Source organism: Carcharodon carcharias, assembly GCF_017639515.1.
Source record: "Carcharodon carcharias isolate sCarCar2 chromosome 5 unlocalized genomic scaffold, sCarCar2.pri SUPER_5_unloc_1, whole genome shotgun sequence".
Lineage (NCBI taxonomy): Eukaryota > Metazoa > Chordata > Chondrichthyes > Lamniformes > Lamnidae > Carcharodon > Carcharodon carcharias.
In genome coordinates this window covers 272,585-293,648 of record NW_024470534.1, presented here as the reverse complement: position 1 = coordinate 293,648, position 21,064 = coordinate 272,585, and the positions used below count along the sequence as shown (strand labels likewise).

The following is a 21,064-nucleotide window of genomic DNA, read 5'->3' as shown; positions in this document are numbered from 1 at the left end:
GTGTGGGACCCGTACCCCAGTGAGAGTCAGTGTGTGTGAGACTGTACCCCAGTGAGAGTCAGTGTGTGGGGGACTGTACCCAGTGAGAGTCAGTGTGTGTGGGACACGTTACCCAGTGAGAGTCAGTGTGTGTGAGACTGTACCCCAGTGAGAGTCAGTGCGTGTGAGACTGTACCCCAGTGAGAGTCAGTGTGTGTGGGACCTGTACCCCAGTGAGAGTCAGTGTGTGTGAGACTGTACCCCAGTGAGACTCAGTGTGTGTGGGACTGTACCCCAGTGAGAGTCAGTGTGTGTGGGACCCGTACCCCAGTGAGAGTCAGTGTGTGTGACACTGTACCCCAGTGAGATTCAGTGTGTGTGGGACTGTACCCCAGTGAGAGTCAGTGTGTGTGGGACCCGTACCCCAGTGAGAGTCAGTGTGTGTGACACTGTACCCCAGTGAGAGTCAGTGTATGTGGGACTGTACCCCAGTGAGAGTCAGTGTGTGTGGGACCCGTACCCCAGTGAGAGTCAGTGTGTGTGACACTGTACCCCAGTGAGAGTCAGTGTGTGGGGGACTGTACCCAGTGAGAGTCAGTGTGTGTGGGACACGTACCCCAGTGAGAGTCAGTGTGTGTGAGACTGTACCCCAGTGAGAGTCAGTGTATGTGGGACTGTACCCCAGTGAGAGTCAGTGTGTGGGGGACTGTACCCAGTGAGAGTCAGTGTGTGTGGGACTGTACCCCAGTGAGAGTCAGTGTGTGGGGGACTGTACCCAAGTGAGAGTCAGTGTGTGTGGGACTGTACCCCAGTGAGAGTCAGTTTGTGTGGGACTGTACCCCAGTGAGAGTCAGTGTGTGTGGGCCCCGTACCCCAGTGAGAGTCAGTGTGTGTGGGCCCCGTACCCCAGTGAGTCAGTGTGTGTGGGACTGTACCCCAGTGAGAGTCAGTGTGAGTGGGACCCGTTTCCCAGTGAGAGTCAGTGTGTGTGGGACTGTACCCCAGTGAGAGTCAGTGTGTTTGGGACTGTACCCCAGTGAGAGTCAGCGTGTGTGGGACTGTACCCCAGTGAGAGTCAGTGTGTGTGGGAACCGTACCCCAGTGAGAGTCAGTGTGTGTGGGACCCATACCCCAGTGAGAGTCAGTGTGTGTGGGACTGTACCCCAGTGGGAGTTAGTTTGTGTGGGACTGTACCCCAGTGAGAGTCAGTGTGTGTGGGCCCCGTACCCCAGTGAGAGTCAGTGTGTGTGGGCCCCATACCCCAGTGAGAGTCAGTGTGTGTGGGACTGTACCCCAGTGAGAGTCAGTGTGTTTGGGACCCGTATCCCAGTGAGAATCAGTGTGTGTGGGACCCGTACCCCAGTGAGAGTCAGTGTGTGTGGGACCCGCACCCCAGTGAGAGTCAGTGTGTGTGAGAACTGTACCCCAGTGAGAGTCAGTGTGTGTGGGACCCGTACCCCAGTGAGAGTCAGTGTGTGTGGGACTGTACCCCAGTGAGAGTCAGTGTGTGTGGGACTGTACCCCTGTGAGAATCAGTGTGTGTGGGACCCGTACCCCAGTGAGAGTCAGTGTGTGTGGGACCCGCACCCCAGTGAGAGTCAGTGTGTGTGGGACCCGTACCCCAGTGAGAGTCAGTGTGTGTGGGACCCGTACCCCAGTGAGAGTCAGTGTGTGTGTGGGACTGTACCCCAGTGAGAGTCAGTGTGTGTGAGACTGTACCCCAGTGAGAGTCAGTGTGTGTGGGACTGTACCCCAGTGAGAGTCCGTGTGTGTGGGACCCGTACCCCAGTGAGAGTCAGTGTGTGTGGGACTGTACCCAGTGAGTGTCAGTGTGTGTGGGACCCGTACCCCAGTGAGAGTCAGAGTGTGTGGGACTGTACCACAGTGAGTCTCAGTGTGTGTGGCACTGTATCACAGTGAGAGTCAGTGTGTGTGGAACCCGTACCCCAGTGAGAGTCAGTGTGTGTGGGACTGTACCACAGTGAGTGTCTGTGTGTGGGACTGTACCACAGTGAGTGTCAGTGTGTGTGGGACTGTACCACAGTGAGTGTCAGTGTGTGTGGGACTGTACCACAGTGAGGGTCAGTGTGTGTGGGACTGTACCCCAGTGAGTGTCAGTGTGTGTGGGACTGTACCACAGTGAGAGTCAGTGTGTGTGGGACTGTACCCCAGTGAGTGCCAGTGTGTGTGGGACTGTACCCTAGTGAGAGTCAGTGTGTGTGGGACCTGTACCCCAGTGAGAGTCAGTGTGTGTGGGACCTGTACCCCAGTGAGAGTCAGGGTGTGTGGGACCCGTTTCCCAGTGAGAGTCAGTGTGTGTGGGACCCGTTTCCCAGTGAGAGTCAGTGTGTGTGGGACCCGTTTCCCAGTGAGAGTCAGTGTGTGTGGGACTGTACCCCAGTGAGAGTCAGTGTGTGTGGTACCCGTACCCCAGTGAGAGTCAGTGTGTGTGGGACCCGTTTCCCAGTGAGAGTCAGTGTGTGTGGGACCCGTACCCCAGTGAGAGTCAGTGTGTGTGGGACCTGTACCCCAGTGAGAGTCAGTGTGTGTGGGACCCGTACCCCAGTGAGAGTCAGTGTGTGTGGGACCTGTACCCCAGTGAGAGTCAGTGTGTGTGGGACCCGTACCCCAGTGAGAGTCAGTGTGTGTGGGTCCCGTACCCCAGTGAGAGTCAGTGTGTGTGGGACTGTACCCCAGTGAGAGTCAGTGTGTGTGGGACTGTACCCCAGTGAGAGTCAGTGTGTTTGGGACTGTACCCCAGTGAGAGTCAGTGCGTGTGTGGGACTGTACCCCAGTGAGAGTCAGTGTGTGTGGGAACCGTACCCCAGTGAGAGTCAGTGTGTGTGGGACCGATACCCCAGTGAGAGTCAGTGTGTGTGGGACTGTACCCCAGTGAGAGTCAGTTTGTGTGGGACTGTACCCCAGTGAGAGTCAGTGTGTGTGGGCCCCGTGCCCCAGTGAGAGTCAGTCTGTGTGGGCCCCGTACCCCAGTGAGAGTCAGTGTGTGTGAGAACTGTACCCCAGTGAGAGTCAGTGTGTGTGGGACCCGTACCCCAGTGAGAGTCAGTGTGTGTGGGACTGTACCCCAGTGAGAGTCAGTGTGTGTGGGACTGTACCCCAGTGAGAATCAGTGTGTGTGGGACCCGTACCCCAGTGAGAGTCAGTGTGTGTGGGACCCGCACCCCAGTGAGAGTCAGTGTGTGTGGGACCCGTACCCCAGTGAGAGTCAGTGTGTGTGGGACCCGTACCCCAGTGAGAGTCAGTGTGTGTGTGGGACTGTACCCCAGTGAGAGGCAGTGTGTGTGAGACTGTACCCCAGTGAGAGTCAGTGTGTGTGGGACTGTACCCCAGTGAGAGTCAGTGTGTGTGGGACCCGTACCCCAGTGAGAGTCAGAGTGTGTGGGACTGTACCACAGTGAGTCTCAGTGTGTGTGGGACTGTATCACAGTGAGAGTCAGTGTGTGTGGAACCCGTACCCCAGTGAGAGTCAGTGTGTGTGGGACTGTACCACAGTGAGTGTCAGTGTGTGTGGGACTGTACCACAGTGAGTGTCAGTGTGTGTGGGACTGTACCACAGTGAGTGTCAGTGTGTGTGAGACTGTACCACAGTGAGGGTCAGTGTGTGTGGGACTGTACCCCAGTGAGTGTCAGTGTGTGTGGGACTGTACCACAGTGAGAGTCAGTGTGTGTGGGACTGTACCCCAGTGAGTGTCAGTGTGTGTGGGACTGTACCCTAGTGAGAGTCAGTGTGTGTGGGACCTGTACCCCAGTGAGAGTCAGTGTGTGTGGGACCTGTACCCCAGTGAGAGTCAGTGTGTGTGGGACCCGTACCCCAGTGAGAGTGAGTGTGTGTGGGACCCGTACCCCAGTGAGAGTCAGTGTGTGTGGGACCCGTTTCCCAGTGAGAGTCAGTGTGTGTGGGACTGTACCCCAGTGAGAGTCAGTGTGTGTGTGCCCCGTACCCCAGTGAGAGTCAGTGTGTGTGGGACCCGTGCCCCAGTGAGAGTCAGTGTGTGTGGGACCCGTGCCCCAGTGAGAGTCAGTGTGTGTGGGACCCGTACCCCAGTGAGAGTCAGTGTGTGTGGGACCTGTACCCCAGTGAGAGTCAGTGTGTGTGGGACTGTACCCCAGTGAGAGTCAGTGTGTGTGGTACCCGTACCCCAGTGAGAGTCAGTGTGTGTGGGACCCGTTTCCCAGTGAGAGTCAGTGTGTGTGGGACCCATACCCCAGTGAGAGTCAGTGTGTGTGGGACCCGTACCCCAGTGAGAGTCCGTGTGTGTGGGACTGTACCCCAGTGAGAGTCAGTGTGTGTGGGACTGTACCCCAGTGGGAGTCAGTTTGTGTGGGACTGTACCCCAGTGAGAGTCAGTGTGTGTGGGCCCCGTACCCCAGTGAGAGTCAGTGTGTGTGGGCCCCGTACCCCAGTGAGAGTCAGTGTGTGTGGGACCCGTACCCCAGTGAGAGTCAGTGTGTGTGGGACCCGTACCCCAGTGAGAGTCAGTGTGTGTGGGACTGTACCCCAGTGAGAGTCAGTGTGTGTGGGACCCGTACCCCAGTGAGAGTCAGTGTGTGTGGGACCCGTACCCCAGTGAGAGTCAGTGTGTGTGGGACTGTACCCCAGTGAGAGTCAGTGTGTGTGGGCCCCGTACCCCAGTGAGAGTCAGTGTGTGTGAGACCAGTACCCCAGTGAGATTCAGTGTGTTTGGGACCCGTATCCCAGTGAGAGTCAGTGTGTGTGGGACTGTACCCAGTGAGAGTCAGTGTGTGCGGGACCCGTACCCCAGTGAGAGTCAGTGTGTGTGGGACTGTACCCCAGTGAGAGTCAGTGTGTGTGGAACCCGTACCCCAGTGAGAGTCAGTGTGTGTGGGACCCGCACCCCAGTGAGAGTCAGTGTGTGTGAGAACTGTACCCCAGTGAGAGTCAGTGTGTGTGGGACCCGTACCCCAGTGAGAGTCAGTGTGTGTGGGACTGTACCCCAGTGAGAGTCAGTGTGTGTGGGACTGTACCCCAGTGAGAGTCAGTGTGTGTGGGACCCGTACCCCAGTGAGAGTCAGTGTGTGTGGGACCCGCACCCCAGTGAGAGTCAGTGTGTGTGGGACCCGCACCCCAGTGAGAGTCAGTGTGTGTGAGAACTGTACCCCAGTGAGAGTCAGTGTGTGTGGGACCCGTACCCCAGTGAGGGTCAGTGTGTGTGGGACCCGTACCCCAGTAAGAGTCAGTGTGTGTGGGACCCGTACCCCAGTGAGAGTCAGTGTGTGTGAGAACTGTACCCCAGTGAGAGTCAGTGTGTGTGGGACCCGTACCCCAGTGAGAGTCAGTGTGTGTGGGACTGTACCCCAGTGAGAGTCAGTGTGTGTGGGACTGTACCCCAGTGAGAGTCAGTGTGTGTGGGACCCGTACCCCAGTGAGAGTCAGTGTGTGTGGGACCCGCACCCCAGTGAGAGTCAGTGTGTGTGGGACCCGTACCCCAGTGAGAGTCAGTGTGTGTGGGACCCGCACCCCAGTGAGAGTCAGTGTGTGTGAGAACTGTACCCCAGTGAGAGTCAGTGTGTGTGGGACCCGTACCCCAGTGAGGGTCAGTGTGTGTGGGACCCGTACCCCAGTAAGAGTCAGTGTGTGTGGGACCCGTACCCCAGTGAGAGTCAGTGTGTGTGGGAACTGTACCCCAGTGAGAGTCAGTGTGTGGGGGACTGTACCCAAGTGAGAGTCAGTGTGTGTGGGACTGTACCCCAGTGAGAGTCAGTGTGTGTGAGACTGTACCCCAGTGAGAGTCAGTGTGTGTGGGACCCGTACCCCAGTGAGAGTCAGTGTGTGTGGGACCCATACCCCGTGTCTCTTCATCACTCTGCGTTTACCTATCACCCTCGCTACTTGTGGGGAATTAGTGGATGGGTTAATCCGTTAAATGTCAGATAACTGGCTGACCTCAGTGTGACCTTTGAACCACGCAGTTGGCCTATCGGGGAAGAATGGAGAGATTGATCCGGATCAGGAACCCCTGGGGTCAAGTGGAATGGACCGGAGCCTGGAGTGACAAGTGAGTGTGGAATGACAGCCCAGGGTGGGCAAGAACCTTCTAGAACAGAGAGCAGAGTGACAGCCCAGGGTGGGCAAGAACCTTCTAGAACAGAGAGCAGAGTGACAGCCCAGGGTGGGCAAGAACCTTCTAGAACAGAGAGCAGAGTGACAGCCCAGGGTGGGCAAGAACCTTCTAGAACAGAGAGCAGAGTGACGGCCCAGGGTGGGCTAGAACCTTCTAGAACAGAGAGCAGAGTGACGGCCCAGTGTGGATGAGTACCTTCGAGAACAGAGTGACAGCCTAGGGTGGGTGAGAAACATCTAGAACAGAGAGCAGAGTGACAGCCCAGGATGGGCAAGAACCTCCTGGAACAGAGTGGAGTGACAACCTGGGTGTGAGAATCTTCAAGAACGGAGAGAAGAGTGACCATCCAGTCTGAGTGGGAGTCTTCTAGAAAAGAGAGGGGAGTGACAGCCCACCGTGGGTGAGAGTCTTCTAGAACAGAGGGCAGAGTGACAGCCGAGGGTGGGTGAGAACCTTCCGGAGCAGAGAGCAGAGTGACAGCCCAGGGTGGGCGAGAACCTTCCAGAACAGAGAGCAGAGTGACCATCCAGGCTGGTCAAGAGCCTTCTAGAAAAGAGAGGGGAGTGACAGCCCTAGGTGGGTGAGAATCATCTAGCACAGAGAGCAGCGTGAAAGCCCAGGGTGGGTGAGAACCTTCTGGAACAGAGCAGAGTAACAACCTGGGTGTGCAAGAACCTTCTAGAATGGAGAGAAGAGTGACCATCCAGGCTGGGTGAGAGTTTTCTTGAAAAGAGAGGGGAGTGACAGCCCAGCGTGGGTGAGAGTCTTCTAGAAAAGAGAGGGGAGTGACAGCCCAGCATGAGTGAGAGTCTTCTAGAACAGAGGGCAGTGTGACAGCCGAGGATGGGTGAGAGTCTTCTAGAACAGAGGGCAGTGTGACAGCCGAGGGTGGGTGAGAGTTTTCTAGAACAGAGGGCTGTGTGACAGCCGAGGGTGGGTGAGAGTCTTCTAGAACAGAGGGCAGTGTGACAGCCGAGGGTGGGTGAGAGTCTTCTAGAACAGAGGGCAGTGTGACAGCCGAGGGTGGGTGAGAGTTTTCTAGAACAATGGGCTGAGTAACAGCCGAGGGTGGGTGAGAGTCTTTTAGAGCAGAAAACAGAGTGACAGCCCAGGGTGGGTGAGAGTCTTCTAGAACAGAGGGCAGAGTGACAGCCGAGGGTGGGTGAGAGTTTTCTAGAACAGAGGGCAGGGTGACAGCTGAGGGTGCGTGAGAGTCTTCTAGAACAGAGGGCAGTGTGACAGCCGAGGGTGGGTGAGAGTTTTCTAGAACAGAGGGCAGAGTGACAGCTGAGGGTGGGTGAGAGTCTTCTAGAACAATGGGCCGAGTAACAGCCGAGGGTGGGTGAGAGTCTTTTAGAGCAGAAAACAGAGTGACAGCCCAGGGTGGGTGAGAGTCTTCTAGAACAGAGGGCAGAGTGACAGCCCAGGGTGGGTGAGAGTCTTCTAGAACAGATGGCAGAGTGCCAGCTGAGGGTGGGTGAGAGTCTTCTAGAACAGAGGGCAGAGTGACAGCTGAGGGTGGATGAGAGTCTTGTAGAACAGAGGGCAGAGTGACAGCCGAGGGTGGGTGAGAGTCTTCTAGAACAGAGGGCAGAGTGACAGCCGAGGGTGGGTGAGAGTCTTCTAGAACAGAGGGCAGAGTGACAGCCGAGGGTGGGTGAGAGTCTTCTAGAACAGAGGGCAGAGCGACAGCCGAGGGTGGGTGAGAGTCTTCTAGAACAGAGGGCAGAGTGACAGCCGAGGGTGGGTGAGAGTCTTCTAGAACAGAGGGCAGAGTGACAGCCGAGGGTGGGTGAGAGTCTTCTAGAACAGAGGGCAGTGTGACAGCCGAGGGTGGGTGAGAGTCTTCTAGAACAGAGGGCAGAGTGGCAGCCCAGGGTGGGTGAGAGTCTTCTAGAACAGAGAGCAGTGTGACAGCCCAGGGTGGGTGAGAGTCTTCTAGAACAGAGAGCAGAGTGGCAGCCCAGGGTGGGTGAGAGTCTTCTAGAACAGAGGGCAGAGTGGCAGCCCAGGGTGGGTGAGAGTCTTCTAGAACAGAGGAGGGAGCAGATGACTTGGAATCTTCAAAAGTAGCAAGTGGGGCTGGTTGGAGCGAATCTTCTCGAATTGTGGAGCAGAGTCCCAAGATTGGGAGGGTGGGGATGCGGTGTGAGGGATCAGTGATTGCCGTCATACTGAGCTCGATCTGATCTGATCTGATCTGTCAGTGTCTCTCTGTGTTTTCCCGCAGTTCCTCCGAATGGAATGATATTGATGAGGATGAGCGTGAAGGGATGGTGCAGATGGAAGATGGGGAATTCTGGTAAGTAGAGCTGGAAGCTGGATTTCCCAGTTCCAGGCGAGTGGTCAGGAAGGGAGAGACAATTTTACTCTGTGCAGGGAATCACAGCAAGGCTATGGCATAGGTGGTCATTCAGCCCATTCCAGCTGTGCTACCTCCCTGCAGGAGAAATTCACCATGATTTACAAATGCTGTTTTGCTGCAGATCCTAACCACTCGATTGACCCTGTCTCCCCCACACTCTCAGACAGTGCATTCCAGATCCTAACCACTCGATTAACCCTGTCTCCACCACACTCTCAGACAGTGCATTCCAGATCCTAACCACTCGATTAACCCTGTCTCCACCACACTCTCAGACAGTGCATTCCAGATCCTAACCACTCGATTGACCCTGTCTCCACCACACTCTCAGGCAGTGCATTCCAGATCCTAACCACTCGATTGACCCTGTCTCCACCACACTCTCAGGCAGAGCATTCCAGATCCTAACCACTCGATTAACCCTGTCTCCACCACACTCTCAGGCAGAGCATTCCAGATCCTAACCACTCGATTAACCCTGTCTCCACCACACTCTCAGACAGTGCATTCCAGATCCTAACCACTCGATTGACCCTGTCTCCACCACACTCTCAGACAGTGCATTCCAGATGCTAACCACTCGCTGTATGAAACATACTCCAGCTGAGTCCAGAGCAGTGTTTACACAAATTTAACATCACTTCCCAACTCAATGTGCATATGAATAAAGTCCAGGATTCTCTGTGTTATTGCCCTGCTCTCAACCTCCCCTGTCCCCTTCAATGATTTCTTTATTTGTTCCTGGGCTGTGGGTGTCACTGGTTAGGCCAGCATTTATTGCCCATCCCTAATTGCCTTGTTCAGAGGGCATTTAAGAGTCAACCACATTGCTGTGGGTCTGGAGTCACATGTAGGCCAGACCAGGTAAGGACAGCAGATTTCCTTCCCAAAAGGGCATTAGCGACCCAGATGGGTTTTTACAACAATCGACAATGTTTCATGGTCACCATTACTGAGACTATCTTTAGATCCCAGATTATTAATTTAATTTAATTTAAATTCCACCAGCATTATTTAGTTTTATTCATTCACAGGATGTGGGCTTCTCAGACAGCACCTTCTAAACACACAACCACTACCATCTAGAAGGACAAGGGCAGCAGATAGATGGGAACACCACCACCTGGAAGTTCCCTCCAAGTCACTCACCCCCATCCTGACTTGGAAATATATCATTATTCCTTCACTGTCGCTGGGTCACAATCCTGGAACTCCCTCCCTAACAGCACTGTGGGTGTACCTACACCACATGGACTGCAGCGGCTAAAGAAGGCAGCTCACCCACCACCTTCTCAAGGGGCAACTAGGGATGGGCAATAAATGCTGGGCCCGGCCAGCGACACCCACATCCCGTGAATGAATAAAAATAGCAAAGCACTATTGAATAAACTCTGCATTATTACAGTGTGTGCATTCTTTAAAGTGAACAGAACAATGGGATAGAAATTAATCATGAATGGGCATAATCGTATCAGTGCCAGAAAACAGACTGTCTAGGAGGACAGTGTAGAGGGAACTTTACTCTGTATCTAACCCCGTGCTGTACCTGTCCTGGGAGTGTTTGATGGGGACAGTGTAGAAGGAACTTTACTCTGTACCTAACCCCATGCTGTACCTGTCCTGGGAGTGTTTGATGGGGACAGTGGAGAGGGAGTTTTACTCTGTATCTAACCCCGTGCTGTACCTGTCCTGGGAGTGTTTGATGGGGACGGTGTAGAGGGAGCTTTACTCTGTATCTAACCCCGTGCTGTACCTGTCCTGGGAGTGTTTGATGGGGACAGTGTAGAGAGAGCTTTACTCTGTATCTAACCCTCAGCTGTACCTGTCCTGGGAGTGTTTGATGGGGACAGTGTAGAGGGATATTTACTCTGTATCTAACCCCGTGCTGTACCTGTCCTGGGAGTGTTTGATGGGGACAGTGTAGAGGGAGATTTACTCTGTATCTAACCCCGTGCTGTACCTGTCCTGGGAGTGTTTGATGGGGACAGTGTAGAGGGAGATTTACTCTGTATCTAACACTGTGCTGTACCTGTCCTGGGAGTGTTTGATGGGGACAGTGTAGAGGGAGATTTACTCTGTATCTAACCCCGTGCTGTACCTGTCCTGGGAGTGTTTGATGGGGACAGTGTAGAGGGAGATTTACTCTGTATCTAACCCCGTGCTGTACCTGTCCTGGGAGTGTTTGATGGGGACAGTGTAGAGGGAGATTTACTCTGTATCTAACCCCGTGCTGTACCTGTCCTGGGAGTGTTTGATGGGGGCAGTGTAGAGGGAGCTTTACTGTGTATCTAACCCTGTGCTGTACCTGTCCTGGGAGTGTTTGATGGGGACAGTGTAGAGGGAGATTTACTCTGTATCTAACCCCGTGCTGTACCTGTCCTGGGAGTGTTTGATGGGGACAGTGTAGAGGGAGATTTACTCTGTATCTAACCCCGCACTGTACCTGTCCTGGGAGTGTTTGATGGGGAGAGTGTAGAGGGAGCTTTACTCTGTATCTAACCCCGTGCTGTCCCTGTCCTGGGAGTGTTTGATGGGGACAGTGTAGAGGGAGATTTACTCTGTATCTAACCCCGTGCTGTACCTGTCCTGGGAGTGTTTGATGGGGACAGTGTAGAGGGAGATTTACTCTGTATCTAACCCCGTGCTGTACCTGTCCTGGGAGTGTTTGATGGGGACAGTGTAGAGGGAGATTTACTCTGTATCTAACCCCGTGCTGTACCTGTCCTGGGAGTGTTTGATGTGGACAGTGTAGAGGCAGCTTTACTCTGTATCTAACCCCGTGCTGTACCTGTCCTGGGAGTGTTTGATGGGGACAGTGTAGAGGGAACTTTACTCTGTATCTAACCCCGTGCTGTACCTGTCCTGGGAGTGTTTGATGGGGACAGTGTAGAGGGAACTTTACTCTGTATCTAACCCCGTGCAGTACCTGTCCTGGGAGTGTTTGATGGGGATGGTGTAGAGGGAGATTTACTCTGTATCTAACCCCGTCCTGTACCTGTCCTGGGAGTGTTTGATGGGGACAGTGTAGAGGGAACTTTACTCTGTATCTAACCCCGTGCTGTACCTGTCCTGGGAGTGTTTGATGGGGACAGTGTAGAGGGAGCATTACTCTGTATCTAACCCCGTGCTGTACCTGTCCTGGGAGTGTTTGATGGGGACAGTGTAGAGGGAGCTTTACTCTGTATCTAACCCCGTGCTGTACCTGTCCTGGGAGTGTTTGATGGGGAGAGTTTAGAGGGAGATTTACTCTGTATCTAACCCCGTGCTGTACCTGTCCTGGGAGTGTTTGATGGGACAGTGTAGAGAGAGCTTTACTCTGTATCTAACCCCGTGCTGTACCTGTCCTGGGAGTGTTTGATGGGGACAGTGTAGAGGGAGCTTTACTCTGTATCTAACCCCGTGCTGTACCTGTCCTGGGAGTGTTTGATGGGGACGGTGTAGAGGGAACTTTACTCTGTATCTAACCCCGTGCTGTACCTGTCCTGGGAGTGTTTGATGGGACAGTGTAGAGAGAGCTTTACTCTGTATCTAACCCCGTGCTGTACCTGTCCTGGGAGTGTTTGATGGGGACAGTGTAGAGGGAGCTTTACTCTGTATCTAACCCCGTGCTGTACCTGTCCTGGGAGTGTTTGATGGGGACAGTGTAGAGGGAGATTTACTCTGTATCTAACCCTGTGCTGTACCTGTCCTGGGAGTGTTTGATGGGGACAGTGTAGAGGGAGCTTTACTCTGTATCTAACCTCGTGCTGTACCTGTCCTGGGAGTGTTTGATGGGGACAGTGTAGAGGGAGATTTACTCTGTATCTAACCCTGTGCTGTACCTGTCCTGGGAGTGTTTGATGGGGACAGTGTAGAGGGAGCTTTACTCTGTATCTAACCTCGTGCTGTACCTGTCCTGGGAGTGTTTGATGGGGACAGTGTAGAGGGAGATTTACTCTGTATCTAACCCCGTGCTGTACCTGTCCTGGGAGTGTTTGATGGGGACAGTGTAGAGGGAGATTTACTCTGTATCTAACCCCGTGCTGTACCTGTCCTGGGAGTGTTTGATGGGGACAGTGTAGAGGGAGCTTTACTCTGTATCTAACCCCGTGCTGTACCTGTCCTGGGAGTGTTTGATGGGGACGGTGTAGAGGCAGCTTTACTCTGTATCTAACCCCGTGCTGTACCTGTCCTGGGAGTGTTTGATGGGGACAGTGTAGAGGGAGATTTACTCTGTATCTAACCCCGTGCTGTACCTGTCCTGGGAGTGTTTGATGGGGCCAGTGTAGAGGGAACTTTACTCTGTATCTAACCCCGTGCTGTACCTGTCCTGGGAGTGTTTGATGGGGACAGTGTAGAGGGAGATTTACTCTGTATCTAACCCTGTCCTGTACCTGTCCTGGGAGTGTTTGATGAGGACAGTGTAGAGGGAGATTTACTCTATATCTAACCCCGTGCTGTACCTGTCCTGGGAGTGTTTGATGGGGACAGTGTAGAGGGAGCTTTATCCTGTATCTAACCCCGTGCTGTACCTGTCCTGGGAGTGTTTGATGGGGACAGTGTAGAGGGAGATTTACTCTGTATCTAACCCCGTGCTGTACCTGTCCTGGGAGTGTTTGATGGGGACAGTGTAGAGGGAGATTTACTCTGTATCTAACCCCGTGCTGTACCTGTCCTGGGAGTGTTTGATGGGGACAGTGTAGAGGGAGCTTTACTCTGTATCTAACCCCGTGCTGTACCTGTCCTGGGAGTGTTTGATGGGGACAGTGTAGAGGGAGCTTTACTCTGTATCTAACCCCGTGTTGTACCTGTCCTGGGAGTGTTTGATGGGGACAGTGTAGAGCGAGCTTTACTCTGTATCTAACCCCGTGCTGTACCTGTCCTGGGAGTGTTTGATGGGGACAGTGTAGAGGGAGCTTTACTCTGTATCTAACCCCGTGCTGTACCTGTCCTGGGAGTGTTTGATGGGGACGGTGTAGAGGCAGCTTTACTCTGTATCTAACCCTGTGCTGTACCTGTCCTGGGAGTGTTTGATGGGGACGGTGTAGAGGGAGCTTTACTCTGTATCTAACCCCATGCTGTACCTGTCCTGGGAGTGTTTGATGGGGACAGTGTAGAGGGAGATTTACTCTGTATCTAACCCCGTGCTGTACCTGTCCTGGGAGTGTTTGATGGGGACAGTGTAGAGGGAGCATTACTCTGTATCTAACCCCGTGCTGTACCTGTCCTGGGAGTGTTTGATGGGGATGGTGTAGAGGGAGATTTACTCTGTATCTAACCCCGTGCTGTACCTGTCCTGGGAGTGTTTGATGGGGACAGTGTAGAGGGAGATTTACTCTGTATCTAACCCCGTGCTGTACCTGTCCTGGGAGTGTTTGATGGGGACAGTGTAGAGGGAGCATTACTCTGTATCTAACCCCGTGCTGTACCTGTCCTGGGAGTGTTTGATGGGGACGGTGTAGAGGGTGATTTACTCTGTATCTAACCCCGTGCTGTACCTGTCCTGGGAGTGTTTGATGGGGATGGTGTAGAGGGAGATTTACTCTGTATCTAACCCCGTGCTGTCCCTGTCCTGGGAGTGTTTGATGGGGACAGTGTAGAGGGAGATTTACTCTGTATCTAACCCCGTGCTGTACCTGTCCTGGGAGTGTTTGATGGGGACAGTGTAGAGGGAGATTTACTCTGTATCTAACCCCGTGCTGTACCTGTCCTGGGAGTGTTTGATGGGGACAGTGTAGAGGGAGCTTTACTCTGTATCTAACTCCGTGCTGTACCTGTCCTGGGAGTGTTTGATGGGGACAGTGTAGAGGGAGATTTACACTGTATCTAACCCCGTGCTGTACCTGTCCTGGGAGTGTTTGATGGGGACAGTGTAGAGGGAACTTTACTCTGTATCTAACCCCGTGCTGTACCTGTCCTGGGAGTGTTTGATGGGGACAGTGTAGAGGGAGCTTTACTCTGTATCTAACTCCGTGCTGTACCTGTCCTGGGAGTGTTTGATGGGGACAGTGTAGAGGGAGATTTACACTGTATCTAACTCCGTGCTGTACCTGTCCTGGGAGTGTTTGATGGGGACAGTGTAGAGGGAGCTTTACTCTGTATCTAACCCCGTGCTGTACCTGTCCTGGAAGTGTTTGATGGGGACTGTGTAGAGGGAGATTTACTCTGTATCTAACCCCGTGCTGTACCTGTCCTGGGAGTGTTTGATGGGTACAGTGTAGAGGGAACTTTACTCTGTATCTAACCCCGTGCTGTACCTGTCCTGGGAGTGTTTGATGGGGACAATGTAGAGGGAACTTTACTCTGTATCTAACCCCGTGCTGTACCTGTCCTGGAAGTGTTTGATGGGGACTGTGTAGAGAGAGATTTACTCTGTATCTACCCCCGTGCTGTACCTCTCCTGGGAGTGTTTGATGGGGACAGTGTAGAGGAAGCTTTACTCTGTATCTAACCCCGTGCTGTACCTGTCCTGGAAGTGTTTGATGGGGACTGTGTAGAGGGAGATTTACTCTGTATCTAACCCCGTGCTGTACCTGTCCTGGGAGTGTTTGATGTGGACAGTGTAGAGGGAGCTTTACTCAGCTATTCCTGTCCTTGCCTTGGGCAATGTGTGACAGAGATAAGGCTGGTGGATGATTGTGATCTGGTTACTGCTCCCTTTTCCCAGGATGGCATTCTCCGAGTTCCTGAGACAGTTTTCACGATTGGAGATCTGTAACCTGACCCCAGACACTCTGGAGGATGACATGATGAAGCGCTGGAACATGGCTGTCTTTAATGGTGCTTGGAGGCGAGGCAGTACTGCAGGTGGCTGCAGGAACCACCCAGGTGAGTGCACTCATCACCAGAGCCCACATCACTGGCTCCGCTCTGCACACCCACTCCCTGAACACACAGGAACACAAACAGGAGCTAGAGTGCACCATTCGGCCCATCCAGCCTGCTCCACCATTCAATACCATCATGGCCGATCTTGAGCTTCTACTCCATTTTCCCGCCCACTCCCCATATCCCTTAATTCACCGAGACACCAAAAACCCATCCATCCCAACCTTAAATATATTCAACGATGGAACATCCACAACCCTCTGGGGTGGAGAATTCCAAAGATTCACAACCCTTTGAGTGAAGAAATTTCTCCTCATCTCAGTCCTAAATGATCAGCCCCTTATCCTGAGACTGTGTCCTCATGTTTTAGACTCCCCGATCGGCAGAGACAATCTCTCAGTGTCCACCCTGTCAAACCCCTTCAGAATCTCACAGGATTCAATGAGATCGTCTCTCATTCTTCTAAACTCCAGAGAATACAAGTCCAATTCACTCAGCCTCCCATCATAGGACACCCCCTCATTCCAGGGACCAATCTAGTGAACCCTCACTGTACCACCTCCAATGCAAGTATATCCTCCCTGAAATGTACAGACCAAATCTGCACACAGTACTCCAGATGTGGTCTCACCAAAACCCTGCACAACTGGAGCAAGATTTCTTTATTCTTGGACTCCAATCCCCTTGCAATAAAGGCCAATATTACCCATTCATCCTGCATCATTGCACATTTACAAGATTCAAAAGCACTTTCCCCAACAAACTGCCACATAAACATAACAAAAACAGAATTACCTGGAAAAACTCAGCAGGTCTGGCAGCATCGGCGGAGAAGAAAAGAGTTGACGTTTCGAGTCCTCATGACCCTTCGACAGAACTGAGTGAATCCAAGAAAGAGGTGAAATATAAGCTGGTTTAAGGTGTGTGTGGGGGGGAGAGAGAGAGAGAGAAGTGGAGGGGGGTGGGGACCTGGAAAAATTTATTAATTTTGCTTCCAATCTCTACCCCTCCATCATTTTCACGTGGTCCATCTCTGACACTTCCCTTCCCTTCCTTGACCTCTCTGTCTCAATCTCTGGTGATAGAATGTCCACCAATATCCATTACAAACCCACCGACTCCCACAGCTATCTCGACTACATCCCCTCACACCCCGCTTCCTGTAAGGACACCATCCCATTCTCTCAGTTCCTTCGCCTCCGTCCCATCTGTTCCGATGATGCTACCTTCAAAAACAGTTCCTCTGACATGTCCTCCTTCTTCCTTAACCGAGGTTTTCCACCCACGGTCGTTGACAGGGCCCTCAACCATGTCCGGCCCATCTCCCGCGCATCTGCCCTCACACCTTCTCCTCCCTCCCAGAAACATGATAGGGTCCCCCTTGTCCTCACTTATCACCCCACCAGCCTCCGCATTCAAAGGATCATCCTCCGCCATTTCCGCCAACTCCAGCATGATGCCACCACCAAACACATCTTCCCTTCACCCCCTTATCGGCATTCCGTAGGGATCGTTCCCTCCGGGACACCCTGGTCCACTCCTCCATCACCCCCTACTCCTCAACCCCCTCCTATGGCACCACCCCATACCCACGCAAAAGATGCAACACCTGCCCCTTCACTTCCTCTCTCCTCACCGTCCAAGGACCCAAACACTCCTTTCAAGTGAAGCAGCATTTCACTTGCATTTCCCCCAACTTAGTCTACTGCATTCGTTGCTCCCAATGTGGTCTCCTCTACATTGGAGAGACCAAACGTAAACTGGGCGACCGCTTTGCAGAACACCTGTGGTCTGTCCGCAAGAATGACTCAAACTTCCCTGTCGCTTGCCATTTTAACACTCCACCCTGCTCTCTTGCCCACATGTCTGTCCTTGGCTTGCTGCATTGTTCCAGTGAAGCCCAACGCAAACTGGAGGAACAACACCTCATCTTCCGACTAGGGACTTTACAGCCTTCCGGACTGAATATTGAATTCAACAACTTTAGGTCGTGAGCTCCCTCCCCCATCCCCACCCCCTTTCTGTTTCCCCCTTCCTTTTGTTTTTTCCAATAAATTATATAGATTTTTCTTTTCCCACCTATTTCCATTATTTTTAAATATTTTAAAATCTTTTATGCTCTCCCCACCCCCACTAGAGCTATACCTTGAGTGCCCTACCATCCATTCTTAATTAGCACATTCGTTTAGATAATATCACCAACTTTAACACCTATGTGTTCTTTTGTTCTATTGTTGTTGACATCTTTTGATGATCTGCTTCTATCACTGCTTGTTTGACCCTACAACAACACCAACCCCCTCCACTTCTCTCTCTCTCTCTCCGCCCCACCAACACACCTTAAACCAGCTTATATTTCACCCCTTTCTAGAACTCGAACTCAAGTTCTGTCGAAGGGTCATGAGGACTCGAAACGTCAACTCTTTACTTCTCCGCCGATGCTGCCAGACCTGCTGAGTTTTTCCAGGTAATTCTGTTTTTGTTTTGGATTTCCAGCATCCGCAGTTTTTTTGTTTTTAGCCACATAAACATTCTATATACTCATCTTCTCCAGCACTTATACCAATTTGATCATCCCAGTCTATGTGAAGATTGAAATCTCGCAAAATCATTACGTGGCCTTTGTTACAACCTCCATGTTTAACGCTCTGCCTGGGAGTATAACTACTGTTAGGGCCATAAACTCCTCCCACTGGGGTTTTCTGACTCTTGTTGTTCCTAATTCCCACCCAGACTAATTCTACTTCAGGATCTTCTGAGACAAGATCCTTTCTCACTGATCTCCTTATAGTATCCTTTACTGTCAGCATTATCCCCCCCCTCCTTTACTGTCAGCATTACCCCCCTCCTTTACTATCAGCATTACCCCCCCTCCTTTACTGTCAGCATTACCCCCCTCCTTTACTATCAGCATTACCACCCCTCCTTTACTGTCAGCATTACCCCCCCCTCCTTTACTGTCAGCATTACCCCCCCCCTTTACAATAAGAATTACCCCCCCTCCTTTACAATAAGAATTACCCCCCTCCTTTACTGTCAGCATTACCCCCCCCTCCTTTACAATAAGAATTACCCCCCCTCCTTTACAACAAGAATTACCCCCCTCCTTTACTGTCAGCATTACCCCCCCTCCTTTACAATAAGAATTACCCCCCCTCCTTTACAATAAGAATTACCCCCCTCCTTTACTATCAGCATTACCCCTCCTCCTTTGCTGTCAGCATTACCCCCCTCCTTTACTGTCAGCATTACCCCCCCTCCTTTACTGTCAGCATTACCCCCCTCCTTTACTGTCAGCATTACACCCCCTCCTTTACTGTCAGCATTACCCCCCCTCCTTTACTATCAGCATTACCCCCCTCCTTTACTGTCAGCATTACCCCCCTCCTTTACTATCAGCATTACCCCCCTCCTTTACTATCAGCATTACCCCCCTCCTTTACTGTCAGCATTACCCCCCTCCTTTACTGTCAGCATTACCCCCCTCCTTTACTGTCAGCATTACCCCCCTCCTTTACTGTCAGCATTACCCCCCCCTCCTTTACTATCAGCATTACCCCCCTCCTTTACTATCAGCATTACCCCCCTCCTTTACTGTCAGCATTACGCCCCTCCTTTACTGTCAGCATTACCCCCCTCCTTTACTATCAGCATTACTCCTCCTCCTTTACTATCAGCATTACCCCCCTCCTTTACTGTCAGCATTACCCCCCTCCTTTACTATCAGCATTACCCCCCCCTCCTTTACTATCAGCTTTACCCCCCTCCTTTACTGTCAGCATTACCCCCCCTCCTTTACTATCAGCTTTACCCCTCCTCTTTTACTATCAGCATTACCCCCCTCCTTTACTGTCAGCATTACCCCCCTCCTTTACTATCAGCATTACCCCCCTCCTTTACTGTCAGCATTACCCCCCCCCTCCTTTACTGTCAGCATTACCCCCCCTCCTTTACTGTCAGCATTACCCCCCCTCCTTTACTATCAGCATTACCCCCCTCCTTTACTGTCAGCATTACCCCCCCCCCCTTTACTGTCAGCATTACCCCCCCTCCTTTACTGTCAGCATTAGCCCCCCTCCTTTACTGTCAGCATTACCCCCCCTCCTTTACTATCAGCATTACCCCCCCCTCCTTTACTATCAGCATTACCCCCCTCCTTTACTGTCAGCATTACCCCCCCTCCTTTACTGTCAGCATTACCCCCCCCCTTTACTATCAGCATTACCCCCCCCTCCTTTACTATCAGCATTACCCCCCCTCCTTTACTGTCAGCATTACCCCTCCTCCTTTACTATCAGCATTACCCCCCTCCTTTACTATCAGCATTACCCCCCTCCTTTACTATCAGCATTACCCCCCCCTCCTTTACTGTCAGCATTACCCCCCTCCTTTACTATCAGCATTACCCCCCTTCTTTACTGTCAGCATTACCCCTCCTCCTTTACTATCAGCATTACCCCCCCTCCTTTACTATCAGCATTACCCCCCTCCTTTACTATCAGCATTACCCCCCTCCTTTACTGTCAGCATTACCCCCCTCCTTTACTCTCAGCATTACCCCCCTCCTTTACTCTCAGCATTACCCCCCTCCTTTACTGTCAGCATTACCCCCCTCCTTTACTATCAGCATTACCCCCCTCCTTTACTATCAGCATTACCCCCCTCCTTTACTGTCAGCATTACCCCCCCCCTCCTTTACAATAAGAATTACCCCCCCTCCTTTACAATAAGAATTACCCCCCTCCTTTACTGTCAGCATTACCCCCCCCCTCCTTTGCAATAAGAATTACCCCCCCTCCTTTACAATAAGAATTACCCCCCTCCTTTACTATCAGCATTACCCCCCCTCCTTTACTATCAGCATTACCCCCCTCCTTTACTATCAGCATTACCCCCCTCCTTTACAATAAGAATTACCCCCCTCCTTTACTATCAGCATTACCCCCCCCCTCCTTTACTGTCAGCATTACCCCCCCTCCTTTACTATCAGCATTACCCCCCTCCTTTACTGTCAGCATTACCCCCCTCCTTTACTGTCAGCATTACCCCCCTCCTTTACAATAAGAATTACCCCCCTCCTTTACTATCAGCATTACCCCCCCCTCCTTTACTGTCAGCATTACCCCCCCTCCTTTACTGTCAGCATTACCCACCTCCTTTACTGTCAGCATTACCCCCCCTCCTTTACAATAAGAATTACCCCCCTCCTTTACTATCAGCATTACCCCCCCTCCTTTACAATAAGAATTACCCCCCTCCTTTACTATCAGCATTACCCCCCCTCCTTTACAATAAGAATTACTCCCCTCCTTTACTCTCAGCATTACCCCCCCTCCTTTACAATAAGAATTACCCCCCTCCTTTACTATCAGCATTACCCCCCCCTCCTTTACTGTCAGCATTACCCCCCCTCCTTTACTGTCAGCATTACCCCCCTCCTTTACTGTCAGCATTACCCCCCCCTCCTTTACTATCAGCATTACCCCTACTCCTTTACTTTCAGCATTACCCCCCCTCCTTTACTATCAGCATTACCCCCCTCCTTTACTATCAGCATTACCCCTCCTCCTTTACTGTCAGCATTACCCCCCTCCTTTACTATCAGCATTACCCCCCCTCCTTTACTATCAGCATTACCCCCCTCCTTTACTATCAGCATTACCCCCCTCCTTTACTGTCAGCATTACCCCCCCTCCTTTACTGTCAGCATTACCCCCCTCCTTTACTATCAGCATTACCCCCCCTCCTTTACTATCAGCATTACCCCCCTCCTTTACTGTCAGCATTACCCCCCCCTCCTTTGCTGTCA

At 52.3% G+C, this 21,064-nt stretch overlaps 1 protein-coding gene across 1 annotated transcript in view; it reads left to right on the top strand.

The window, feature by feature from the left end:
* Nucleotides 1–5,931: 5,931 nt before the first annotated feature.
* LOC121273398 (calpain-1 catalytic subunit-like) overlaps nucleotides 5,932–21,064 on the top strand; it is a gene marked incomplete at its 5' end in the record, with an annotated part of 86,105 nt that continues 70,972 nt past the window's right edge. Inside the window, 3 exons of the mRNA XM_041180577.1 lie at nucleotides 5,932–6,017; nucleotides 8,314–8,385; nucleotides 15,095–15,255. Coding sequence (XP_041036511.1) covers nucleotides 5,932–6,017; nucleotides 8,314–8,385; nucleotides 15,095–15,255 — 319 coding nt within the window. The remainder of the gene's footprint in view (nucleotides 6,018–8,313; nucleotides 8,386–15,094; nucleotides 15,256–21,064) is intronic.